Below are 21,271 nucleotides of genomic sequence, written 5' to 3' on the forward strand. Positions count from 1 at the left end.
CTTAAAGGTTGACTTGCAACAAAATTCACATTACAATTATTTGGTATCAAAAGATTCGCCATGTCTTACTCTGTTGTGTGGTAGGTGCCAAATATGTGGAAATGTGATTAAAAGCTCAAAAACAAAAAGCCGCCGTAGATTGGAATCTCTTGATTTCGATGACGTATTCGCGCCGTTTGGTTATTGCCTTGTCACGTGATGTTCTCGCGTGAATTGAAAGGCCAATAAAAAGCTCAATATCAAACTTATCGTAGCAATAGTTTATGACACACTTCGGGTTTTACCTAAGACCCCGTATCAAATATAGATGCTCGCTATTTTACAGTTTTGGCTTGGCCATTCCGTTCGACAATTCATGTCTGAGTTGCGATCATAAAAAATGTCAAATTCTGAAGAGTTAAGACCCTGGCGTTTTGAGCCTGACGCTCTATCTGAAAAAGATCCTCAACAGAATCAAACCTCCCAGCAAGTAAGCACCGCCACTAGTCAGCTTTTATGTGCCAAGCTAGCTAATAGTAATAGTTATAGCTTGAGAGTGATAGAACGAATATTATTATTATATACATGTATATGATTTTAATAATGATAATTATCGCTTCATATTGCGAAAAACTAATTACAGATTTTTCAGGAAATAACCGTCCAACCAATTTTGAGGCTCGTACCGCTCAACGCTTGATCGCTAGCTCCGTAAAACAGCTAATCCTTAAAATGGTAAGCAGGTTCTTGACATCGGTTTTGTAATGTTTGGGCATATGGGTCTGGAATATGTCTAGTTAGTTTTCTGAATGTTGCATGGTTTTTTGTGCGTATTTGCAGTTTATAGCGTTGAATGAATTTGTTGGATGTCAATTTACTAGCGTCAATGCATTACTTATCGCCGCAAAACTTTAATTTAGTTTACAACTAAACATGGATAATATGCAAATTGCAAAGTTCACGTGAAACCGCTTATGATGAATTTAGATAAACTTTTGTTTGTTGATATAATATCTGCATTACTCAATTCCTATTACGTAATTTACATAAAAATTAGGCGTTATTTTTTGAAAATCAACCACAAGGCAAACGCACATTTCAATCATGACACCATACAGGTTCAGAGTTATCAAACGAACTAATTTAGCTATTCATTTTCTTCCCTTAACATGAGGAAACAACCGTCTACTATATCGGCTCGGTTCTTAACATCGGTTTGCAGAAAATACGTAGATAGTCAGCCTTGTTGGTCGTTGCATGTTGGCCATTTGTTTCTGAAAAATTATCGACAGTTATTCTAGATTGCTTGATTTGGATTCACTTTGTCCACTGAATAAGGATCGCGTGCTTATGACTTAATGCTTATGACATTCGTTGGAAGAGGAAGTAGCCTAACCTGTTCGCAACAACAGTTTAGCAAACGGTATTTAGTGTCATTTTGAAAGGCTACAACAAAAACAGAATAGTAGGTACCTCTCCAAATGTGATGCAGTCTTCATGATGTAAAAAGGTCAAGCAATTAATAACATCGTTAAGCATTGAATACAAAATATAAAAAACCAACAGACAAATTACTATCAAAGCGATCTACCGTCCTTGGTATTTTATTCGCGTAACCATTTAACATACTTATTCTATTTTACCCAGTATCTTATTATAATAAGACCCATGTCGCAATTAATCATCAGGCTTACGCACAACTACTAATGATTTTATCACGCCAAATTACTTACAATATTTTTGCGCCCAAGAAATGTTACGAATAACTAAGTTATGCCAAGTGTATTTTGCAAAGATATCTACAGACTGTTTTCATTATTGAGCCAAATATATCTAATAGATAATTGCATTATTGACTTAATCAATACATGTATTTCTATATCTCAAATTGACGTTTGTTAGAGAACGGAATGATAGTGTTTGATCAGTCAATTTTATTCCCATGCTAGTTTAACATGTATTTTTAGATAGCTAGTATTTTTTATGTTACCATTAGTGTTTACTATTCGAAAACTTGCCAAAAACTATTGTCTGCAGTATCATAATTAATGAAGGGTTTTTTATCTATCTAACTTTTACCAATGTGGCGACGTGCATCAATCAATAAGGTATGATATAATGCAATCATACATACTTATATTCATCTGCTTTTGAGACAAGGTAGACTATTTTGTCCAATTTGGAAAACTCTTAAACAAAAGAAAATAATGTGACAATAATACATTATCATAGCATTGCAACTGGTGTGATGTTAGCAAACTCTCAGCATTCAGTAAAAATGGCTATTGCATAGAAAGCATTTTAATGAGTTTTTTTACGAGAAATAATCTAATTAGTCGGCAGGCATTCGTATAACTAACTCACACGCTATAACATATAGTTAGGAAGCTGACTATATACTCGGCTAACTAGGCATCGAGCACTGTTCATCACATTTTTAATGCACCCATCATTCGCTTTCATGGAATTTGGACAACCTTTTTTAAGTAGTCTGATATTCATCACAAAACCAATTAATATAGTTTACCTAATGATTGGTGCGTTATATTTGTACCGATTTTTGCTGACGCATTTCTTTGAAGTCTATTCAGGACTGTTGTGTAACAATATTAGCACTATTATGTAGTTCTGAAGCCGTTAAAGTTTTATCATATTTTTAGTTTCATTTTTGTATCAAACACATTTAATTATTTCAAAAATGGCGCGTACCGCACCTCAGTTTTAGCCGCATTGAAAGTAATTATGAGAAACGATAATTAAAATTTTTTTTATGTACACATATACTGTCATACTGGTGTATAGACATACATGTGTTAAATGTATTTCTTAGTATGGAAAGCTTGTATTAGATAGCATTTTAGCAATGTGGGAATAAAAGATCAAACAGAAAAACAACTCTAAAGCTGAATTTTGGAGTGACTGCAAGTATGGCCATATTATTAATGTCAAAATTCTTGTATATTAGCCGACTTTCAAGTTTTTTTATTGTCACATGTTCAGTGGATAATTGACTACCAAAACATGAGGACATTACATGTTTGATCTGATATGTTCATCTGCACTTCTGCTCAGGACCAAGCATACTTGACGAATATGACTTTTTTTCTAAAAGAAAACTACTTGTTCTTAAAATTAGTTTTCTGTAACAATTTTTGTAAAATTTTCTGTCAGTTTGCTAAACATTAGTTCAAATCTCCTTCATAAGATTTTGTAACACTGCCGTGTCTAATCTCTGCATCTATTAAAGGTTTCAAATAGCATGTTTGGCTGCACTTCCTTATATCAAGGTCTGGTTAAGAATCAGCACTCCTTATTACAGACTGTGGTTTCAGATGCATTTAGAGCTGGTACAGTCTTTATGCTTATCACCATCATTACTGACATAATGTCTCTTATTAGAGTCATCTATTTTGGCTATTTTGACTAGTTCTATTTGGCTAGTTCAAGGTTTTTCCATTCTTCGTCTAAAGATTTTGATAGGCTATGTTGAGGTAAAACAAAGACAATGTTGTTAAGTAGTCTTATGTAGATTCACCGAATTTTTGGTCGAAATATCAATTCTCTTGTAACTGGCCACAAAGTTCATGTACATTTCCCCCGCCATTTTACAAATAGCTGTGATTTGACTAGTCATGTTGATGATGCATAAAGAAATGCACAAACGATGTATTTTGTTGCAGAGTGTAGCCATCAGTCTTATCAATTAAAGTCTAATAATTTAATATAGATGTCATCTTCAAATATAAGAAGGCTATTTCGCAAAATATGTGTCTCAAAGTATTGTTACTCAACATATAATAACACAATTTGACGTTGTACTATAATGGTCACTTCCTGTTGAAGACCTTATTTAATGGAGTTGCAAAAGATGGCTTTTCGACTTTTTAGGCAGATCAATTGACCTGCGTTCAGATCAGATCAATTCCTGAGTTTAAAGAGCTTAAATAGACTACATTTATTCTTACGAACTGACTACGTTTGATGCCTGCCTGGTTGGCTTAGTAAGGATCCTTCTGCCAGAACTGATCTGGCTTCAAGTACGAACTGCTTTGGGAGACACCTAAGGAAGGCTAGGGGTTGGCTGCGTTACGACCGGACCTGATCAGAAATGCGATAGCATTGGAGATCAGGCCCTACAGTAAGCTAGCCGGGACCTAGACTAGCCAAGATAGGGTCTCAGAGAGCAGGCCGTGTTAGCATTCCAAGTGAGCCTGAACTGAGGGCAACCAGCCGCGGCCTGACCAGACCACTAGGTGTGTCAGGCAGGCCGACGAGGGGAAGGCCCAGTGTTCAGACTGCACCGCCTTGTTAGGAAAGTAAAGCTGGCTCAGCTACCGGGGCCAAACCTTTACAATATATAGACTCAACACAGTTGGGTTCTTTACTAAACAGTCTTAGCAAACTGTATCCGCTTTTCATAGCAACTATAATAGTTAGTATTGTGGAGCTGTATGGGTCAAAGTCAGCATCTTGTGTGGTCTGTGCTTGTCGGCTGGTGCTTATGAATGTGACTTTCACATATTTACCAATTGATCAATCGTTAGCCTGAAATGCCTGACCTATGACCTCTCTTTAATAATTACTCTGATTCTCTCAAATTTGGTACCTCTACTATTGCTATATTTAAAAATAATCTATATTCTAAGAGAAAATTTGAGATCTGCTCTTTGCTATTATAAATTTATTTTTTTATTAAGTAACGCCCAAAACTCGATACCTTCTTGGCTGTATGAATATCACAGTATTAGCTGCTGGCAGCTAGTAGAAGAATGGAACTACATACTTGAGAATTCCTTGTGATGCTAGCGAGTTGGTCTACCAGAACAATTGCTTTACATATACAATAAATTAATAGTGTGAAACGAGTTTAGGCTAAATACTTTGGTACTGCAACTAATTATTTAATTAATGAGATCAGAGCCTAGAGTCAGTACTATTTAAAATGCCAAATAGTTTATTGATAAAAATATAATTACGCTTCTTAGAATTTTGCCTTATGTACGTATAAGGCAAGATTATCTATCGTTATTACTCTTTGTGCAAGCATGAGATGCTGGTAAAGTAAGGGGTTAGTAATATTGTCAAATCTAGTACTGAGCCCTGCAAATCAAAAGAAACAAAGCTCTCTCTACCCAACGGTCATGATTAACTATCATCTACTGCATAACCTACCTCACAATCCACCATATGATCTACGGTGTGGTTTACCGGCGTGATCTACTATTATCTACTGTATTGCTTCCTGTATGCCTTCTATGATAAACCTTTGTTGAACCCACTTGAATGTGTATTGTGAAAGGTTTAACGCATGTATGGTGGGTGACTGGCTCGTCTGCTACAGGCCAAACGCTACAAAAGTGAAATAGATGAGATACAGACTGACATGGAAAAAGCTCAGAAGGCATACGACTCGAGTCACCTCGAATGTGCGCAGCTAGCGGCACAGAATGCAAGTCTTGAGGCGGAATTAACCTCTGTTCAAGAAGAGCACATGTCAACTGATAATCAGGTAGTTACTGTTTAGTGGGACTTTTAGTTGCTGATTTGTAATTATGTTCTGCCTCTCTAGCAAACTCTTTCGTCTGAGCATTCTATATTATTATACATTACCTTATATATAATATATTGTATATATTATCACCTTATTATATGTTACCTTATTGTAGATAGTTTGCAATTTTAACTAATTTATTTTCTTTTGATTATTTGAAATGTCGTCTCCCATTTTATTTTTAATAATGCCCAGTGTTTGCAATAGGATCCAATCGTATGTTATTGATTGCTGATTGTCCATAACATGTATTATAATTTGTGGATTCGAACTGTGTTATGGAGATTCTTCCTTGTTCTTTCATCTTTATGCAGTAAAATTTAAGGTGTCTTTTATTTTTATTGTAAGGTTTCATTGGCTCACTGGTTGTGACAGCAAATAAGATTAGAGAATCTTAAAGATAGCTGTTGCTAGGCAACCGCAGATGATGCTCCCTCACTGTTGTTACACAATTAGTTGTTTTATTCTTGAGGACTCAGACAGCAGACATGTTTCTATGAATAATTTTTCTGCGTGTGTTACAGCTGGACAAGGTTAGCAGTGGCATGCAACAGTTAGAGTCAACTACCCGAGACCAGCAAAAGAATCTCTCGGAGGAAGTTGTGGAGAAGCAGCTCGAACTCTCAACTTTAAGAGGTAAAGTCGCCGAGTGCGAGACGAGACTTGATAAGGCTGAGAGAGAAGGTTCGGAGCAGAAGGAGCAGCTGAGCAGTCTTAAAGAAGAGCACGCTAGCACTAAATCACAGGTTTGTTAGCTGTTAGAGACAGTCGATCACATACATGCATATAGTACACTAGAATTTAATGTGTATCGAATCAAGAACAACACTAATTTAACTGTCTCTAGCTAACTAAACGGAAATAAGGATATCAATGTATCATTTTAGATGACACAATACAGCGTGTCTTTCAGGTTCACTTACAGAGAAGCGCAGTTAGTTTTTAGTACAATTTGTTTGTGAATCAGAATTTGCGACGTCAGTTCATCATCGTGACGGGTTCCCTAATTTTATAGACACTGAAATTCATGCTAAAACTCTTTAATGGTGCTATCGCTTTTTTCAAAAGGCTCTTAACTTAAATAAACACAGCGAATGTTGTATTTGTATGAACGCAGTTCTACACATGTGAAGCGAAGCTGGCAGACACGGAGCGTCGACTAGAAGAGGCCAGTGAAAAGTTGGCATCTACTGAAGCGAAGTTGGAAGCCGCTAACATTCAACTTCATGTACCTTTATACCTTCAGGCTTAATGGCTCTATAACTACTGTAAAACCTCTAATTGAGCGCTATGGCGCTCTGTTTTTCATAAGGCTGGGCGGTTTTGGGCACCAACTGTATACCGAGACCGCACGTGTTTAAACCGATACCGTACCGCATACCGACATTGAGAGAACAACTCCCAAAAACATACGGTTCGGTTTACATACCAACAAATACCGCAAAATGAGACAAAACCGCATGAATTTTTGGGAGTTGTGTTCTACCTACCATTGCTACTCAGCACTAGCCAGCTCTACTTGAGTACAGGGTCCCTTTGCACAAGGGATGGCATTTAGGTTGCACAATCCCCCTGTTGGTTCATTCCACCACTCTTAACTTTAAAGTTGGATATTGTGTATTCTTTATTTTAGGCGAGCGTGTAGAAAGCGACCATAGAATACAAAATCACAGACACACATAAAATCATGTACGATGTTTGTTGAGAATAAACCCAGCTCTTCAGCAATGAACGACAATTTATTTTATTTATATATGTAATTACAAATACCGTATATAAAACAACATTCAACTTGACAGCGTTTACTGCAATCCTACATACATCTACAAATAAATTGCGTGCTTATTAATAACTAACATGGAAGAAGTAAGCAGCGTGGTTTCTACATCTAATGTAGTGTATCAAAGCATTGCCAAACATCGGATTTCGATAATGTCGGTGTTAAAACTTCCAAATCTGCATCTTCGGTAGATTTCAATGATGATGATGTCGGTGATAAAAACCCCAAATCAGCATCCTCGGTGTCTTCACCTACCAATGATGACAAAAATCAATTAGAGTACGAGCTACAAAGTAAACAGAAAAATAAAATATAGAGCAGTCCGCGAACGTGAGGAGAGTGAACAGCAAAGAGTAAAATTTTGCAAGCAACAATGTCTATACCAGTAATTGTCATTCTAAAAGCTTTAAACAATGTCTATATCATAAAATTTTGTTCTCGAGAGCTTCAAAGAAATAACGCACATTATTAAAATGATAGATTTTATTTAAGTTCAGGCGGTTAGTTATGTCCAGACTGGAAACAAAACTCCTAATGATAAGGAATTAATTATTACAATTAAAAAGATAATGCAACTGACAGAGTGTATGGTTTGGAAATTATCATTGACAGTCATAACAAACTCGAAAATTTTGAGTTCGAGTCTTGAATAAATAATATTCTCATTAATTCTGCTGCCTAGCTAATATTTCCTCTCCATTTAAATTTATAAAAAAAATAGTAAGGACACTACAACTGCAATAACTGGCAAGTCAATGTTCACGGCTGTCCATCTGATTAGCATCAATCTTTATTGAATCAAAAATAAAAAAATGATGATCCGCACCCATGCATACGATAGATTTAGACTTAAAGAGTAGAATGAAAAATCAAATGCCTCCCAGCCATACCAACTAATGCACCAATTACCGACACAAACCTTAAGTGTGACCACTCGTGGCCTAACATCGAGTATAATAAGAAACAATAGAAGCATTTACCTTCTGCGATACTCTCGCCGTACATTCTAGCATGACGACTCTTCTTCCTGCAAAGGATGGCCCCCTGCGACGAATCATCATCTCCACCAATCAATCTGCTCTATTTTGGAGCCACTTTTACCATGTGACAACAGTTGCTTGGTCTACCTGAGTGCGTACCGATACCGAATGAATGTTCACATAATTGTTCGGTATTCTCGCCGCGTGAACGACCGAACCGCACCGCGCGGTTTCATTGTGATATTGTTACCGCTCGGTTTTAAAACCAAGTACCGAAAAAAAACGGTAATACCGACATACCGCCCAGCTTTAGTTTTTCAACCCTTCCTTTGTAGTGGCGGTCAATTGGAGGTGGCGTACAAATGGAGGTTTTACGGTAGCTTCACTCGTGTCTTCAACATCATGGTCTCTTATTGGTTGTTTGTTATAGTCTATTTCAGTTTTAACCTTCACTCACTAGTAAAATTATCTATTAACAAACTATATATGAAACTATAACACTAACAAGTTTTGAGAGACTTTAAAAAGGTACAACAGACTGTGTAAACTTGAATTGTCAATTGCTTTTAAGATGAAATTGGAACACTTGATTGGAACTCCGGTTCTGCTCTCTTTAGGAAGGTCGAGCGTCATTTGACCAGCAAGAGCAGGTGCTTCGACAAGAGCTGATAGAGAAAGAGGAGGCTTTACAGGATGGAAAGAGCAGGGAGAACAATTTAGCCAACAAGATTTCCTCGTTAGAGAATCAGCTAGCTTCTGTCAGTACTCAGCTGGAGCAGGCCAATCAGCAAGCAGGCAGCAGTCAGCAGACAATCTCCTCGCTCAACTCAACTCAGAGCGAACTCTCTAAAAAACTTGCTCGTCAACAAGAGCTTTATAGCAAAGCATCTAAAGAGGTCAGTGATACTTGTTTTCTGACTAATAGTTTGGAAGACGAGCATTGATGTGTCAATTTTTCAAATTTCTGGTATGAATTAGCACCTTTCATATATATTTAGGTGGTTAGTTTGAGATGTACCAAAATTTCCTTTGACATTTTCAGCTGGATATCCTCAAGTCTCAGGATGAGAAACTCAAGTCTGACTATGAGCTGTTGCTGGCACAGCACGAGGAGAGGTTGGCCGAGAATGGTAGATTAGAGGCTAGAATTAGAGCTCTACAAATCAACCTTCAGACAGAAAGTGACTCAGCCAATCAGCGGGTATGTTGATGATTCAAACTCTACCTTCAATTATCAATTTTTATCATGAAAATTGGTTAGTAAATCGGTGGATATTTTAATTGCTGGCTGATGGTCTGCTTGCCAACACTTTATAAAAACGTTATAATACTATATAAAACATCTAATGTTGTGTTATACCTAGCAGTATATGGCTATATATATTTTTTTTTTGCGTGTATAATGTGTACATTTAATGTTTATGTATATGTACATTTAATGTGTGTGTATAATGTGTACGTTTAGTGTGTATGTATAATGTGTGCATTTAATGTTTCTGTATAATGTGTACATTTAATGTGTATGTATATTGTGTAAATTTAATGTGTATTGTGTATATTTAATGTGTGTGTATAATGTGTACGCTTAATATGTGTGTATAATGTGTATGTATAATGTGTACCTTTAATGTGCGTATATAATGTGTACCTTTAATGTGTGTATATAATGTGCACATTTAATGTGTGTATATAATGTGCACATTTAATGTGTATGTATAATGTGTACATTTAATGTGTGTATATAATGTGTACATTTAATGTGTGTATATATAATGTTTACATTTAATGTGTATGTATAATGTGTACATTTAATGTGTATGTATGATAGGCTGTAGCGTTAAAAGACCAGACAACTGTCTTAGGGTATAATGGCTATCTTTGGCTTTGTCAGCCACTTTGGCTATGACTAGCTATGCTTGTGTTGTCTGTATAAGGAGAACACATATGAGAGTGAGATAAAACAACTCAAATTGGAGAGAGCCAAGCTTCAGGAAATTCACTCAAGACAGGAAGATCAGTGCAGAAAGTTGCATGATAAAGTGGAAATGTTGGCCGAAAAGAACAGAGGTCTTGTGTTGGACAATGAAATGAAACAAAGACAGGTAGACACTCTTTTATTTCATCTCAATATTAGTTACATAAATCTAATAGTCTCGACTATAAGGACTGCAGACTCTCGCTATCTGACAGAGCAGTAAACGTAAGATAGGTTTTTCACATGTCATATACAAAGTGTAGCATGTGTTCGGACTGGCAAAGTGCTTATGAGTAAGGCTGACGATGGCAGCATTTATATCAGATTTGGCAGACTGGCCGCAGGTAATTCAAGACTTGTATAAAGAAACTACTACAGTGGTCACTGTAGTTATCAAAACCCTTGAGTGTGTTTTGTTTAGTATCCAAGGAATATATATATTTTATACATAGACTCGACCAATCTGTGTGACTATGATTTATCTGATGTTAATCTATGTGGTAGCAGACAGTCTACTAGGCCAATTGTGACAAAACTATTATATTTGTATAAGCTGCGGCTTTTCAAGGAAAACGTATTCCTTGAAAATAACACTATTAAAGTAAACCATAATGACAGCTTGTAATGGTATTCATTTGGTCAGTATTTTGTTGGTTGAAAACAGCCTACTGAAAACAGCCACGATAAATAAAAAAACAACGATGCAACTTTGTTGATGACTGATGCTCATTCCCATTGTCTTTATTATTAAACTGGTATATGAAAAATGTTCATTGTAATTACAGAAATAAGTGCAATTTGTAAGGCTATTTTTACTCATTTTTTATTTTGCCCAAAAATCTGAGAAAGTGAAGTGGGAGTACCAGTTGCTTCAGATATGGCAACAGATTCCCAAACTTTTCCGATCCAATAATAAAGTGTTTATGAGACAATCGATGTACTTACTAAGATAAACTGTACATAAACTGTGTACTTACTATACACAGCTTATGATGTATGATTAATAATCTACAAACATAAGAAAAAGACATTTACCTTTTTTTCGTAACAATTATTTACATTATCTATAATAGAACTAATTACTTTTTCAACAGCCTTATGGAATGTCTTGTGGTCAAAAACCAAGGTTGACCTGTATATTAACTCCTAGAGTTCCATGACAAGGAAATTCTTTATAATTGTTAAAAATGTGTAGGCACCTTTTAACCAGACTTGTATACTTAGCAGGTTTGTAGAATGGCATAAAGGTCTTTTGTTTCATCGGTATGTTGAAAGTGCTTCCATCTTTACATTATAAGAATATTATTATTACTAGTACCTTGGCAGTCTGGTCTAATAACAAATCGCACAATTATTCCAAAATATGGAAAGGTGATGATTGGCGCAGTTGATAGAATGGTCTACCAAGCTAAAAGTTGAGAGTTTGAATCCTGTTGAAGGCAGTCTTTTTTTATCTATATATATTTTTCTAAAGACTGATGAGATATGTTACACGTATACATGGATACAATGTATGTGATGTGCTGTCATGGTAGTTGGCGCACCATGAGGAAAAACGACTTCTACTAGAGCAGACCCTACTCACCACGAAGGACCAACTTAAACAGAGAGTAACTGACAATGTGAAACAAGAGCAGACAATTTCTAGGTTACAAACAGATATGACCGCGGTACAAGATCAGAATGTACAGCTGGAGCATGAGTACGGAGAAGTGAAACAGCTTGTTGACCGGTGAGTGTAGATTGGACAGCGCCTACCGTTGATATCCTTATATGAGGCAAGATAGTTTCATTTGAGATCTTCATTTTGATAGAAAAATTGGACCTCAAGCTTGTTTATGTCACGTAAATGATTGTTATATGAGATCAGGAACTACATGTACATGTAGATTCATAAATTGAAAAAGATTTGGGCTCACTCAAATACTTCCCTAAAATAATAACATCTTAAAACTTTAAATTCTTTTAAAAAATAAATCTTCAAGTCTGGTAGAAGCTAGCTTGTGTGGTTTGTTTGACACGGTTTTTGAAAAGCAGTCTTTGGGTGCCAAAAGAGAACCTGATTTACACGACAGCGAGCTTTGTCCAGCAATCAATACATCACTTGGTAAGCTTTTGTAAAGCTGCCGTGTAGCATGAAAATGTTAATTAAATTACTTATGGTTTAAGAAAAAAATTTCGAAGCAGAGAGCAATATTAAACAAAGTGAGGATTTTGCTCAAATTTTGTGATTCATTTCCAGAATTAGTGTAGCTAAAATTTAGCTGAAGATTTCAGGCTAGGATTTGGTAGATTTAGGCTATAGTTTTAAAATTTCATCGATTTTGCTAAAATAGCAGCTTATGACTATTTTGTACAACTTTTTAAATCAAAGACGGAGAAGTTCAGGCTAATAGCAAAAAGTATTTATTGTAAACTGGATATATAAGAACAGTAAACTTGTCAGAAATTGCAGACAAGCATGTTTCTTTCTAACAAACACTTCCTGTATGTATGTACACTTATGGTTTGGTTAACATTTCTATGCAGATTGGAATGTGAACTGAATGCTAAAACAAAAGAAAGAGATAATGCTCTTGAAAAGGAGTCTTCCATTAAGCTCTCACTACAGAGAGTACAGAATGATCTGGTTCAGTCTGAAGATAGATATCGGAGGCTGGATGCAAAGGTTGGATAGGTTATTCTCTATTGGCTGTCTGAGCAGCTATACAACCAGTTCATGTTGTGTTATATGATGCTGTGTACTACTGATGTTGTTAAATGCATGTGTTCACTCTCTACACGTTACAGGTGGGCTGCTTGACACCTAACCTTGATGCGTTTAGGGCTGCCTTTGCGTACAGCCCTGTAACCTTTCATTCTATTTGAAGTTACTCTAAACTACATGATGCGGGAAATTAACTGGACACCTTTGTTGACATATTTAAATTCTCATTTTCAACAATGTTACTCATTTTGAATTTAATCAATGGCTATAAATTATATATTCAACTAATCCTCGTTTTGTCCTAATTTTAAATATGTAAACCAAACAGTTGTAAAATTATTATTCTGAATGATTATGTAGGCTAAATTTTAAACATCTCATATTAATGGCTGAATATAACAATCTGTAGAGATGTGACCACACCACATACACTTTATTTGTTTATTTCAAGTCATATACATCTATATTAGGACTGAATGAGGATTAATTTAATATATAATTTATGGTTGACTAAATTCACATTGAGTGACAATATTATAATGAGAATTTTAGTTTGTCAGTAAAGGGGTCCGCTTTATTTCGTACACCACTGTATTTTTTAATTTTACAAGTAAGAGACAAAATTCAAAATTTTCACGCACCTCAACAAAATAATAGTAGTTGTGACAAGGATGTCCCAAATTTCAAACATCAAAATATTTGATGAAATGCTATCAAAAACTTGAGCCTCTATATATATATATATATATATCATCTGATTGCTGTCACTGTTTTCCTCATTTCAGCATCATCTTGTAAATCATCCTGCTCAATGTTTATCATGGAGTTGACCAATGCCCTGAAAAGTGATATATTTTCTATCAAACATCCTTCCACCGACACATAGATTACATACTAAGAATGCATTCTTCTGTAGTAGAGTAATTTGTTAGATGTAGTTTTATAGAAATTGCAAGTTTAATTTTCTTCGATTAAATTCGTAATATAGCATTGCTTTGCATGCATGTTAAAGGTCTTATGGAAACATGTTCATATGGAACAATCTGTTAACATCATGTTTTACAGCAGTGTTTTTTTTTACTTATAATCACCATAGTTCGGACCAGCTTTAAGCATTTGGTCTTCTCCTAACTCACTGAACTGTGCTTGTAGGTTCAGGTCTACTGCCATTTGATTCTGTATGCATCACCTCACCGTTAATTTTCATGGCAGCTAATCAATGAATTGGCAGTGTGCCAACCTTTCATTCTAGTATAGAAGATTCAGGGTTAGTCAGTCATGGAATCTTTTTGGTAATGCTGTCAAATAATGATTCATTGGAAAACCAGATGAGAAGATTTTCCAGTTTCATCTTCTTTAATAACTCTAAACATATCTTCAATATCTTCTGTAAACACTCTTTCAATGAGTTTGGAGACTTTTAAAAGTAAGATGTTCTTGCAGCGTATGGATGGAGTTTTTCTTTCAAGGTCAAATCTTACACTTGTTAGTTGAAGCAATAATTATTCCAGAAATAGATTGTGGTAGATTGGAGCATTTCAAATTTCAGGCAAATGTAAGATTAAAACCTGCTTTATATAGACTGGTTTTATGCGTTTACATTAGAGCAAGCTACAAGCAGACTAATGCTTCAAATGGCCTGAAATTCTATTCCTGAAATTTGACGTTGTACTATAATGGTCACTTCCTGTTGAAGACCTGATTTAATGGAGTTGCAAAAGATGGCTTTTCGACTTTTTAGGCAGATCAATTGGCCGAGGAACAAATTGCTGAGTTTAAAGAGGCTTTCTCCCTTTTTGACAAAGACGGAGATGGCACCATCACAACCAAAGAATTGGGAATAGTCATGAGATCTCCCGGACAAAATCCAACAGAGGCAGAGCTTCAAGATATGATAAATGAAGTTGACGCTGATGGTAAGACCGCTTTAAGTATTACAACCATGCCTCTTTCTCTGACAGTTGTTTGCAGCGGTATTCTGCTGCCAGAAAACTTACCTATTTTATTTGTTGTTGTATACCGAACTAAAAGCCTGTTTGATTTGTGTCCATTATTTTAGTAGTTTGGATCATAGCAAATGCTGTCCAATAGACATTCTGTCGTTCATTAAATTCAAGATGGGCTCCAACTAGATGGGAGTTGTGTGCTATTTATTTCTGCTAGATAGCGCTTTGTTAATTTCAGGAGTTCTACTTCGAGGTTGTTGTCGTTTGAGCATGCCATAGATATATAAACCTATATATATCTATGGAGCATGCTAAGTATAGCATTGATACTTATAGTATAGGGGACAATGCGTTCAATTGAAGGGTGGTGCTTTCTTTTTTAACCCTTTTCCCGTATAGTGGCAGTCACATAGAGGTGGTTTTCGAATATGAATACTTTTCATTGAGTGCCGCCTACATTCTTTGTTTTCTAGCAAGGTAAATGTTTCATAAAGCGTTAAACAAGTTGGGTGAATGAAATTAATCAATAGTCACTCCCAATTCTTTCCTTTGTAAGGCACTCTTAGTTCTCTCATTTTTGCAGCATTCCTAGTTCTTTCTTTTGTAGACCATGTCAGCTGCTGTACAATGCCATCTGTTCAGGAGACAGGGTAACTATTTTTTATAACTGCTCAGGTCTTTGAGTGTATTTGAGTTCATGTAGCATAATATACTGTGGACTAGCTATTGCATGTTTTGGATAGTTTAATACTGCAGACTAGCTATTAAAATTTTTAGATAGTTTGATAGGTTAGTTACTACCTATTAGTGACAGCTCTTTCACTGTTTTACTATTTCATGAAAGGCTGCTGTTATATTCGAAAATTCTTTGCCAAAAGATGAAATTTTTAAAAATGACAAGAATACAAATGCGAGTGGTTTGTAGTTGCAGCTTTTCTTTACTTAATATAAATAATATAAACAGTGCTGAAAAACTTGCGCTAAGAGTACCCTTTTCTTTTTGTTACCCTTCCGTTCTCTCCCATGTCGTCTCTTTATCCTTCTTTTTTCCATCTTCTCCCTCTCACTCTTTCCCTTTTTTTCTCCCATCTTCTCTCTCTCTTTTTCTCTCCTATCTCCTCTCCCCTCTCATTCCTTCTCTTCCTCTTTCTTTCCCATCTCCTCTCTCATAAACTCTCTTTCTCTCTCCCAACTTTCCTATCACTCCCTCTTTTTCTTTGCCTCCCTTTCTCTTCCTATCTTTTCCTCACTCCTATCTCCTCTTTCCCATCTCCTCGCTCTCCCTACTTGTTTCCAAATTTCTCCATACCGTATTTTTTATCTCCCCCTCTTTCTCTCTCTTTTTCTCCCATCTCCTTTCTTTTTCTCCTACCTCCACTATCACATTTCCTTTTTTACGCCTTTTTCTCCATCTTTCCCACCTCAATATTTTTTTGTTTATAATAGACTGCCGCCATATTTAAAAGTTGTTAAAGATTTTTTTTAAAATGAAAATTTAATCTTGTAATAAATTTGAATAAGAACAATTGTTACGAAAAGATTAAATTCAAGATTCAGTTTTCTGTCCTTAATTCTTAGCTTGGCAGCTCAGCCTTCTGAGAAGTGCATACTTTGCACTTAGAGTATATTGTTTTACTAACATATGTGGACAGATGTGAGCACGATATCACTGGGGAGCTGTAATGTACATTTTAGTAATTTTATGTTTTTGTAGTCAAAAGTTTTTGGATAAGACAGCAGCTTTTCATATGTCCAGCATTTGATGCATCAACAGCTAATAAAAGTTGGCATAGAACTTGAATACTCAATACCTTCTATCCTCAATGAACTCAATGCAGTTGTTTTGCTTCCTATGATGGTGCTTTCAAATGCTGCCAACTACACATACATGTATCTACTACTGACTGCGTAGTGCTTCATTTAGCAAATATAAACATAATCAGTTATTTATGTATTTTTATATCGTAGTACTGAAAATCAAATAGTTTGCATGCACATTTCTCTTAGCTTGATAAGATCAAATTAATAGTTTGCACAATACCAATGCATTCGAATATTCACTGTAAAAAGTGTTTAGTGAGGAATCCTAGTCTATTTTAAACAAAAGATTTCAAAAATCTTCAAATAAAAGATTAAACTGTCGTAGTAATGTGTCGCCATAAGAGTCATGTATTTCTAGTGAGTCATTAGCCGGCTACACGATAATGGCAGTGTTTCTATTGAGCACCTGAACTATTGGTCATATCATGAGTGACCTTGACTACTGGTCATATCATGAGTGACCTTGACTACTGGTCATAGCATAAGTGACCTTGACTACTGGCCATATCATGAGTGACCTTGACGACTGGTCATAGCATGAGTGACCTTGACTACTGGCCATATCATGAGTGACCTTGACTACTGGTCATGGCATAAGTGATCTTGACTACTGGTCATGGCATAAGTGACCTTGACTATTGGCCATATCATGAGTGACCTTGACTACTGGTCATATCATGAGTGACCTTGACTACTGGCCATAGCATGGGTGACCGTCACTACTGGTCATAGCTAAATATATGTTTTTCATAATCAACTGCATGTTCAATTAAGATAGCTCTACAGGTACCCTAAAGAGTTCAAGCAGCAAATATGCTAAATGAAAGTAATATTTTTTAGAACAGGGGAGGTGAGTGAAAACCTTCAAAACCTCTGCAATAGAATTGAAAAAAAGAAAGGTTTGGAACTTTGGACAACGTTGAATGCTGGTGAAAAAGAAGCAATTCTGGAAGAATGTCTCGAAGAGAAGGGAGCAACCATCAATGTTTTGAGCTATGCAATTCATGAAGAAGACTTTGCTTTAGTAGAAGAAATGCTTCGATCTGATCCACGAGGAGCAATCATCAGGGTCATAGAGCACCTGGACCAAGAAAACAACAATGCTCTCCAAAAACTGGTCCAGGTATTTCATGAAAGAGCTATCAACCATTCAGAAGTCCGAGGTAGAATCGAGGATATATTCGGACAGATGTTGAGCTTGCCACTAAATTTTGAGGAAGTTCTAATGAACAGAAACCAAAGTGGTCTCAATGTCCTTCAAGAGACCTTGCGTGGTTACAAATGTCCATTATGGTTTGAAGCGCTATTGAACAAACTGACCATTCATTTTAAAGCTATAACGATACCCATAGAATCATGCAGTGAAACCAACCGTTGTCCTATTAAAACAGAAAGCAGAGAATATCACAGAGAAGAAGAGTGTTACTATGGCTACAACCTACTCAGCTTAGCTATACATTTCAACAGAGAGGAAGCTTTCTACACAATGAGAAATCTGATTGGCAAGATGGGACCACATGAACAAGTCGAATGCATTGCACAAGGTGATACAGAAGTATTCAATGAGGACCCCAATAGCATTCGAGTGGCAGCGCATAAGGGTAGAGGAGATTGGTTAGTGGCCCTAATTCAAGCTCTTCCTTATGACATCATCAACCCTTTTACCGCCTTACTAGCTGCAGACAATCGACTGAAAAGCGGAATGAGTTACATTTGCAAGCCAGAACAAAGTGTCCAGCTGAAGAATCTTTTAGAAGACAATGATTTCCAAAGAGAAATGAAAGAGTCGCTTGACAAGCCTCTACACCAAAATCTTTTTTGGTGTAGAAGTAATGAAATGTGTTTGGAAACAGTGAAACTGTGGAACAAAACAACATATTTCGAGTCTAAAGTTTGCCTACCAAAGCCCAGCTCAGTGATGAGTCGACCAGTTGCGATGATTTGCGGCAACACCTTTCCTGACATGCGAGAAGAGGACCAACTACCAGACACGGATTGTGAAGGACTTCGACAGGCTCTCATAGATCTAAAATGGAAAAATGAAGACATAATTATGGAAAGATCATGGACTTTTGATAAATTGAAAAAATCAATCGCACAAACAATGCAGGACAAAAAGAGTACTGCATCCATAATTTTGCTTTGCATAGCGAGTCATGGCAAAGATGAAAAGATTCGTGGAGAAACTGTCGCAATGCAGCCCATGGACAATGATGAAGGTCAAAACAACAACATTGATACGAACTACATAACAATAAATAGCATAATAGAAATTTTGAGAGAATCCACCGATCCCAGCATACCAAAGGTATTTATATGCGCATCAGGGGAGGTATTTTAACAAAATATTGAGTTTCTCATGCATAATATCAATGTTTTTATTAATAACATGTTAAACGTGGAATGTACGTCAAACGTGAAACGTCAAAGTTTTGAGAACCTTTCATTTATAAATATTTAGTAATAGAATATACATATATCTTGCAAACTTTAGAGAAAGCTGCTTAACAAAATGCTAGATATAAACTTCACTTCTACTAGTATAGATAATGAACCTTAACGACTAAGTGTAAGGTATTTTATTATAAATTACATATATGATATGTAATATAATTACATATGATATGGTGATGAATTGATGGTGCTATTGAGCAAAAACACTTTGTGTGCTGAATTTAATATACAGTCATCTTAGAATATGAGCAATCGCAGAGAGATAGAGCGGGGAGTTATTCTACCGTTATTAATATTACTCCAATCAAAGTCTGCATTGTTAAAGCCTTGTCACAACCCTGATAAGTTTTTTAATCTAGGAGCCATTCAATTTAACAACATCAAAAAGCTTTACCAAAAAAGCAACAAAAGCATTCCTTCAAAGAAGTTCTGTTTTAACTTTTATTGATGGTTTGTAGGTACTCATCATTGATTGCTGCAGAGTAAAAACTGATGAGTGGGAGGATCGAAACGCTGTCGTTCTCAAAGAAAATAATATAGCATTGCTGTTCTCAGCTTGCTCTGGCGAGTATTCAGTCACCGAAATGTACCTCCACCATCTTGCTAAGGAAATAAGAAATGCTGACGGCATAACATCGCTGCATGAGATGCATACCAAAGCTGCTGCAGCAGTTAAAAAGGAGACAACACTGGTTCTAAAGGAAGGTACATCCAAGACATTAGAATATCCTGAGACATTAGTCTTGCGCAGCGGAAAAACGTGGAAATTCTCTAAAGGTTATACACTTTCATTAATGAACGGTATTGTTTGTAGTAAAAAACCTAAAGATGATCAATACAAAGAGCTAGGTGAAGGGGTCTTTGAGCCGAAACAAACTCCAATTTATCAGGACACAGGAAAAACTATTGTATTACGAAACTATAGCTATGATAAAGCTTCCGTCATTTGCTGGTTGTGTGAACTGGTAAAAAAAAGGCTTGTCCCTTGTTCATCATGTCCCAACAAATACACCTGCTATAAGTGCTTAGTTGATAATGCGTTCGAATATCTTGAAGACAATGATTATCCGACGTACAAGTTCTTCTCAACTAAGGACGGTTCTGCAGCACTGTACCAACTCCTGATAAATTTGGAGCAAATACAACTCTGCAGTGAATGTTCTGAGAGAACATCAGCAGCTACATATTCAGAATACTGTACGAAGTAACTAGTAAGAACAGCTACTGAATAATAATGACCATCAGTCTTTTCATGCGTCTACTTGGGTGGTGGTTTAAATATGAAATATTTAGTATTTTTGTAATTGTCACGAGGGTTTACTCGCTAAATTGTCAATAGTTTCAGGTTTTACGTGATTTGATAGAACACTATAATTGATTCGTCTACGCTTTGAAACCTAAAACATGTTATTGAACATTTTAGTGATGAAATTTTGTATTTCAATTGTGTGTCTCTGGTTTCTCAGATGATTTATAGTAAACTTGTATAGATAATAGTTGTTGCCCTAAATTATGCCTTGAGCTTATTCTCTATCTCATTTATGTGTCTATGTCATATGTACTATGTTTAACTGAACTAATTGTAGGACTGATTTATTTTGGCAAATATTTACAAAGCCATTCAATTCCTTTTATGTAATTATTCATAGTAGTGAAAAAAGAATTCTAGATTGATAGCCTGATGGTTCAAAACAAACTTTTGGATAACTGTTGAACTGCTTCATCTGTGCTGAGATGAAGCACTTTCATAAACAAATAAAGTGAATTGGTTCGTATGCCTAAAATGTATCGAATCAGTTCTAGCGTAAATTAGTGCTCGTTTTGTATTGAGTTGATGTGAGTTTAATTCAGTGGTCACCTCTGTATTGAGTTGATGTGGGTTTACTTGAGTTCTTTCTTTTGTAATGAGTTGGTGTAGGTTTACTTCAGTGCTCATCTCTGTATTGAGTTGATGTGGGTTCACTTCAGTGCTCATCTCTGTATTGAGTTGATGTGAGTTTATTTGAGTGCTCACATCTGTATTGAGTTGATGTATGTGTTTCAGTGCTCTCCTCGGTATTGAGTTGATGTGTCTTTAC

General features: G+C 36.0%; 1 protein-coding gene across 1 annotated transcript in view; it reads left to right on the top strand.

Annotated features, from left to right (window-relative positions):
• The first annotated feature begins 343 nt into the window (after positions 1 to 343).
• Positions 344 to 21,271, top strand: part of LOC137396932 (uncharacterized) — a 133,941-nt gene continuing 113,013 nt past the window's right edge. Inside the window, exons 1-11 of the mRNA XM_068083222.1 lie at positions 344 to 469; positions 5,321 to 5,488; positions 6,055 to 6,276; positions 6,648 to 6,758; positions 8,908 to 9,186; positions 9,333 to 9,491; positions 10,201 to 10,392; positions 11,801 to 11,997; positions 12,795 to 12,933; positions 14,714 to 14,896; positions 19,910 to 19,953. Coding sequence (XP_067939323.1) covers positions 380 to 469; positions 5,321 to 5,488; positions 6,055 to 6,276; positions 6,648 to 6,758; positions 8,908 to 9,186; positions 9,333 to 9,491; positions 10,201 to 10,392; positions 11,801 to 11,997; positions 12,795 to 12,933; positions 14,714 to 14,896; positions 19,910 to 19,953 — 1,784 coding nt within the window. The 5' untranslated portion in view covers positions 344 to 379. The remainder of the gene's footprint in view (positions 470 to 5,320; positions 5,489 to 6,054; positions 6,277 to 6,647; positions 6,759 to 8,907; positions 9,187 to 9,332; positions 9,492 to 10,200; positions 10,393 to 11,800; positions 11,998 to 12,794; positions 12,934 to 14,713; positions 14,897 to 19,909; positions 19,954 to 21,271) is intronic.

Source organism: Watersipora subatra, chromosome 5, assembly GCF_963576615.1.
Source record: "Watersipora subatra chromosome 5, tzWatSuba1.1, whole genome shotgun sequence".
Classification (NCBI taxonomy): Eukaryota; Metazoa; Bryozoa; class Gymnolaemata; order Cheilostomatida; family Watersiporidae; genus Watersipora; species Watersipora subatra.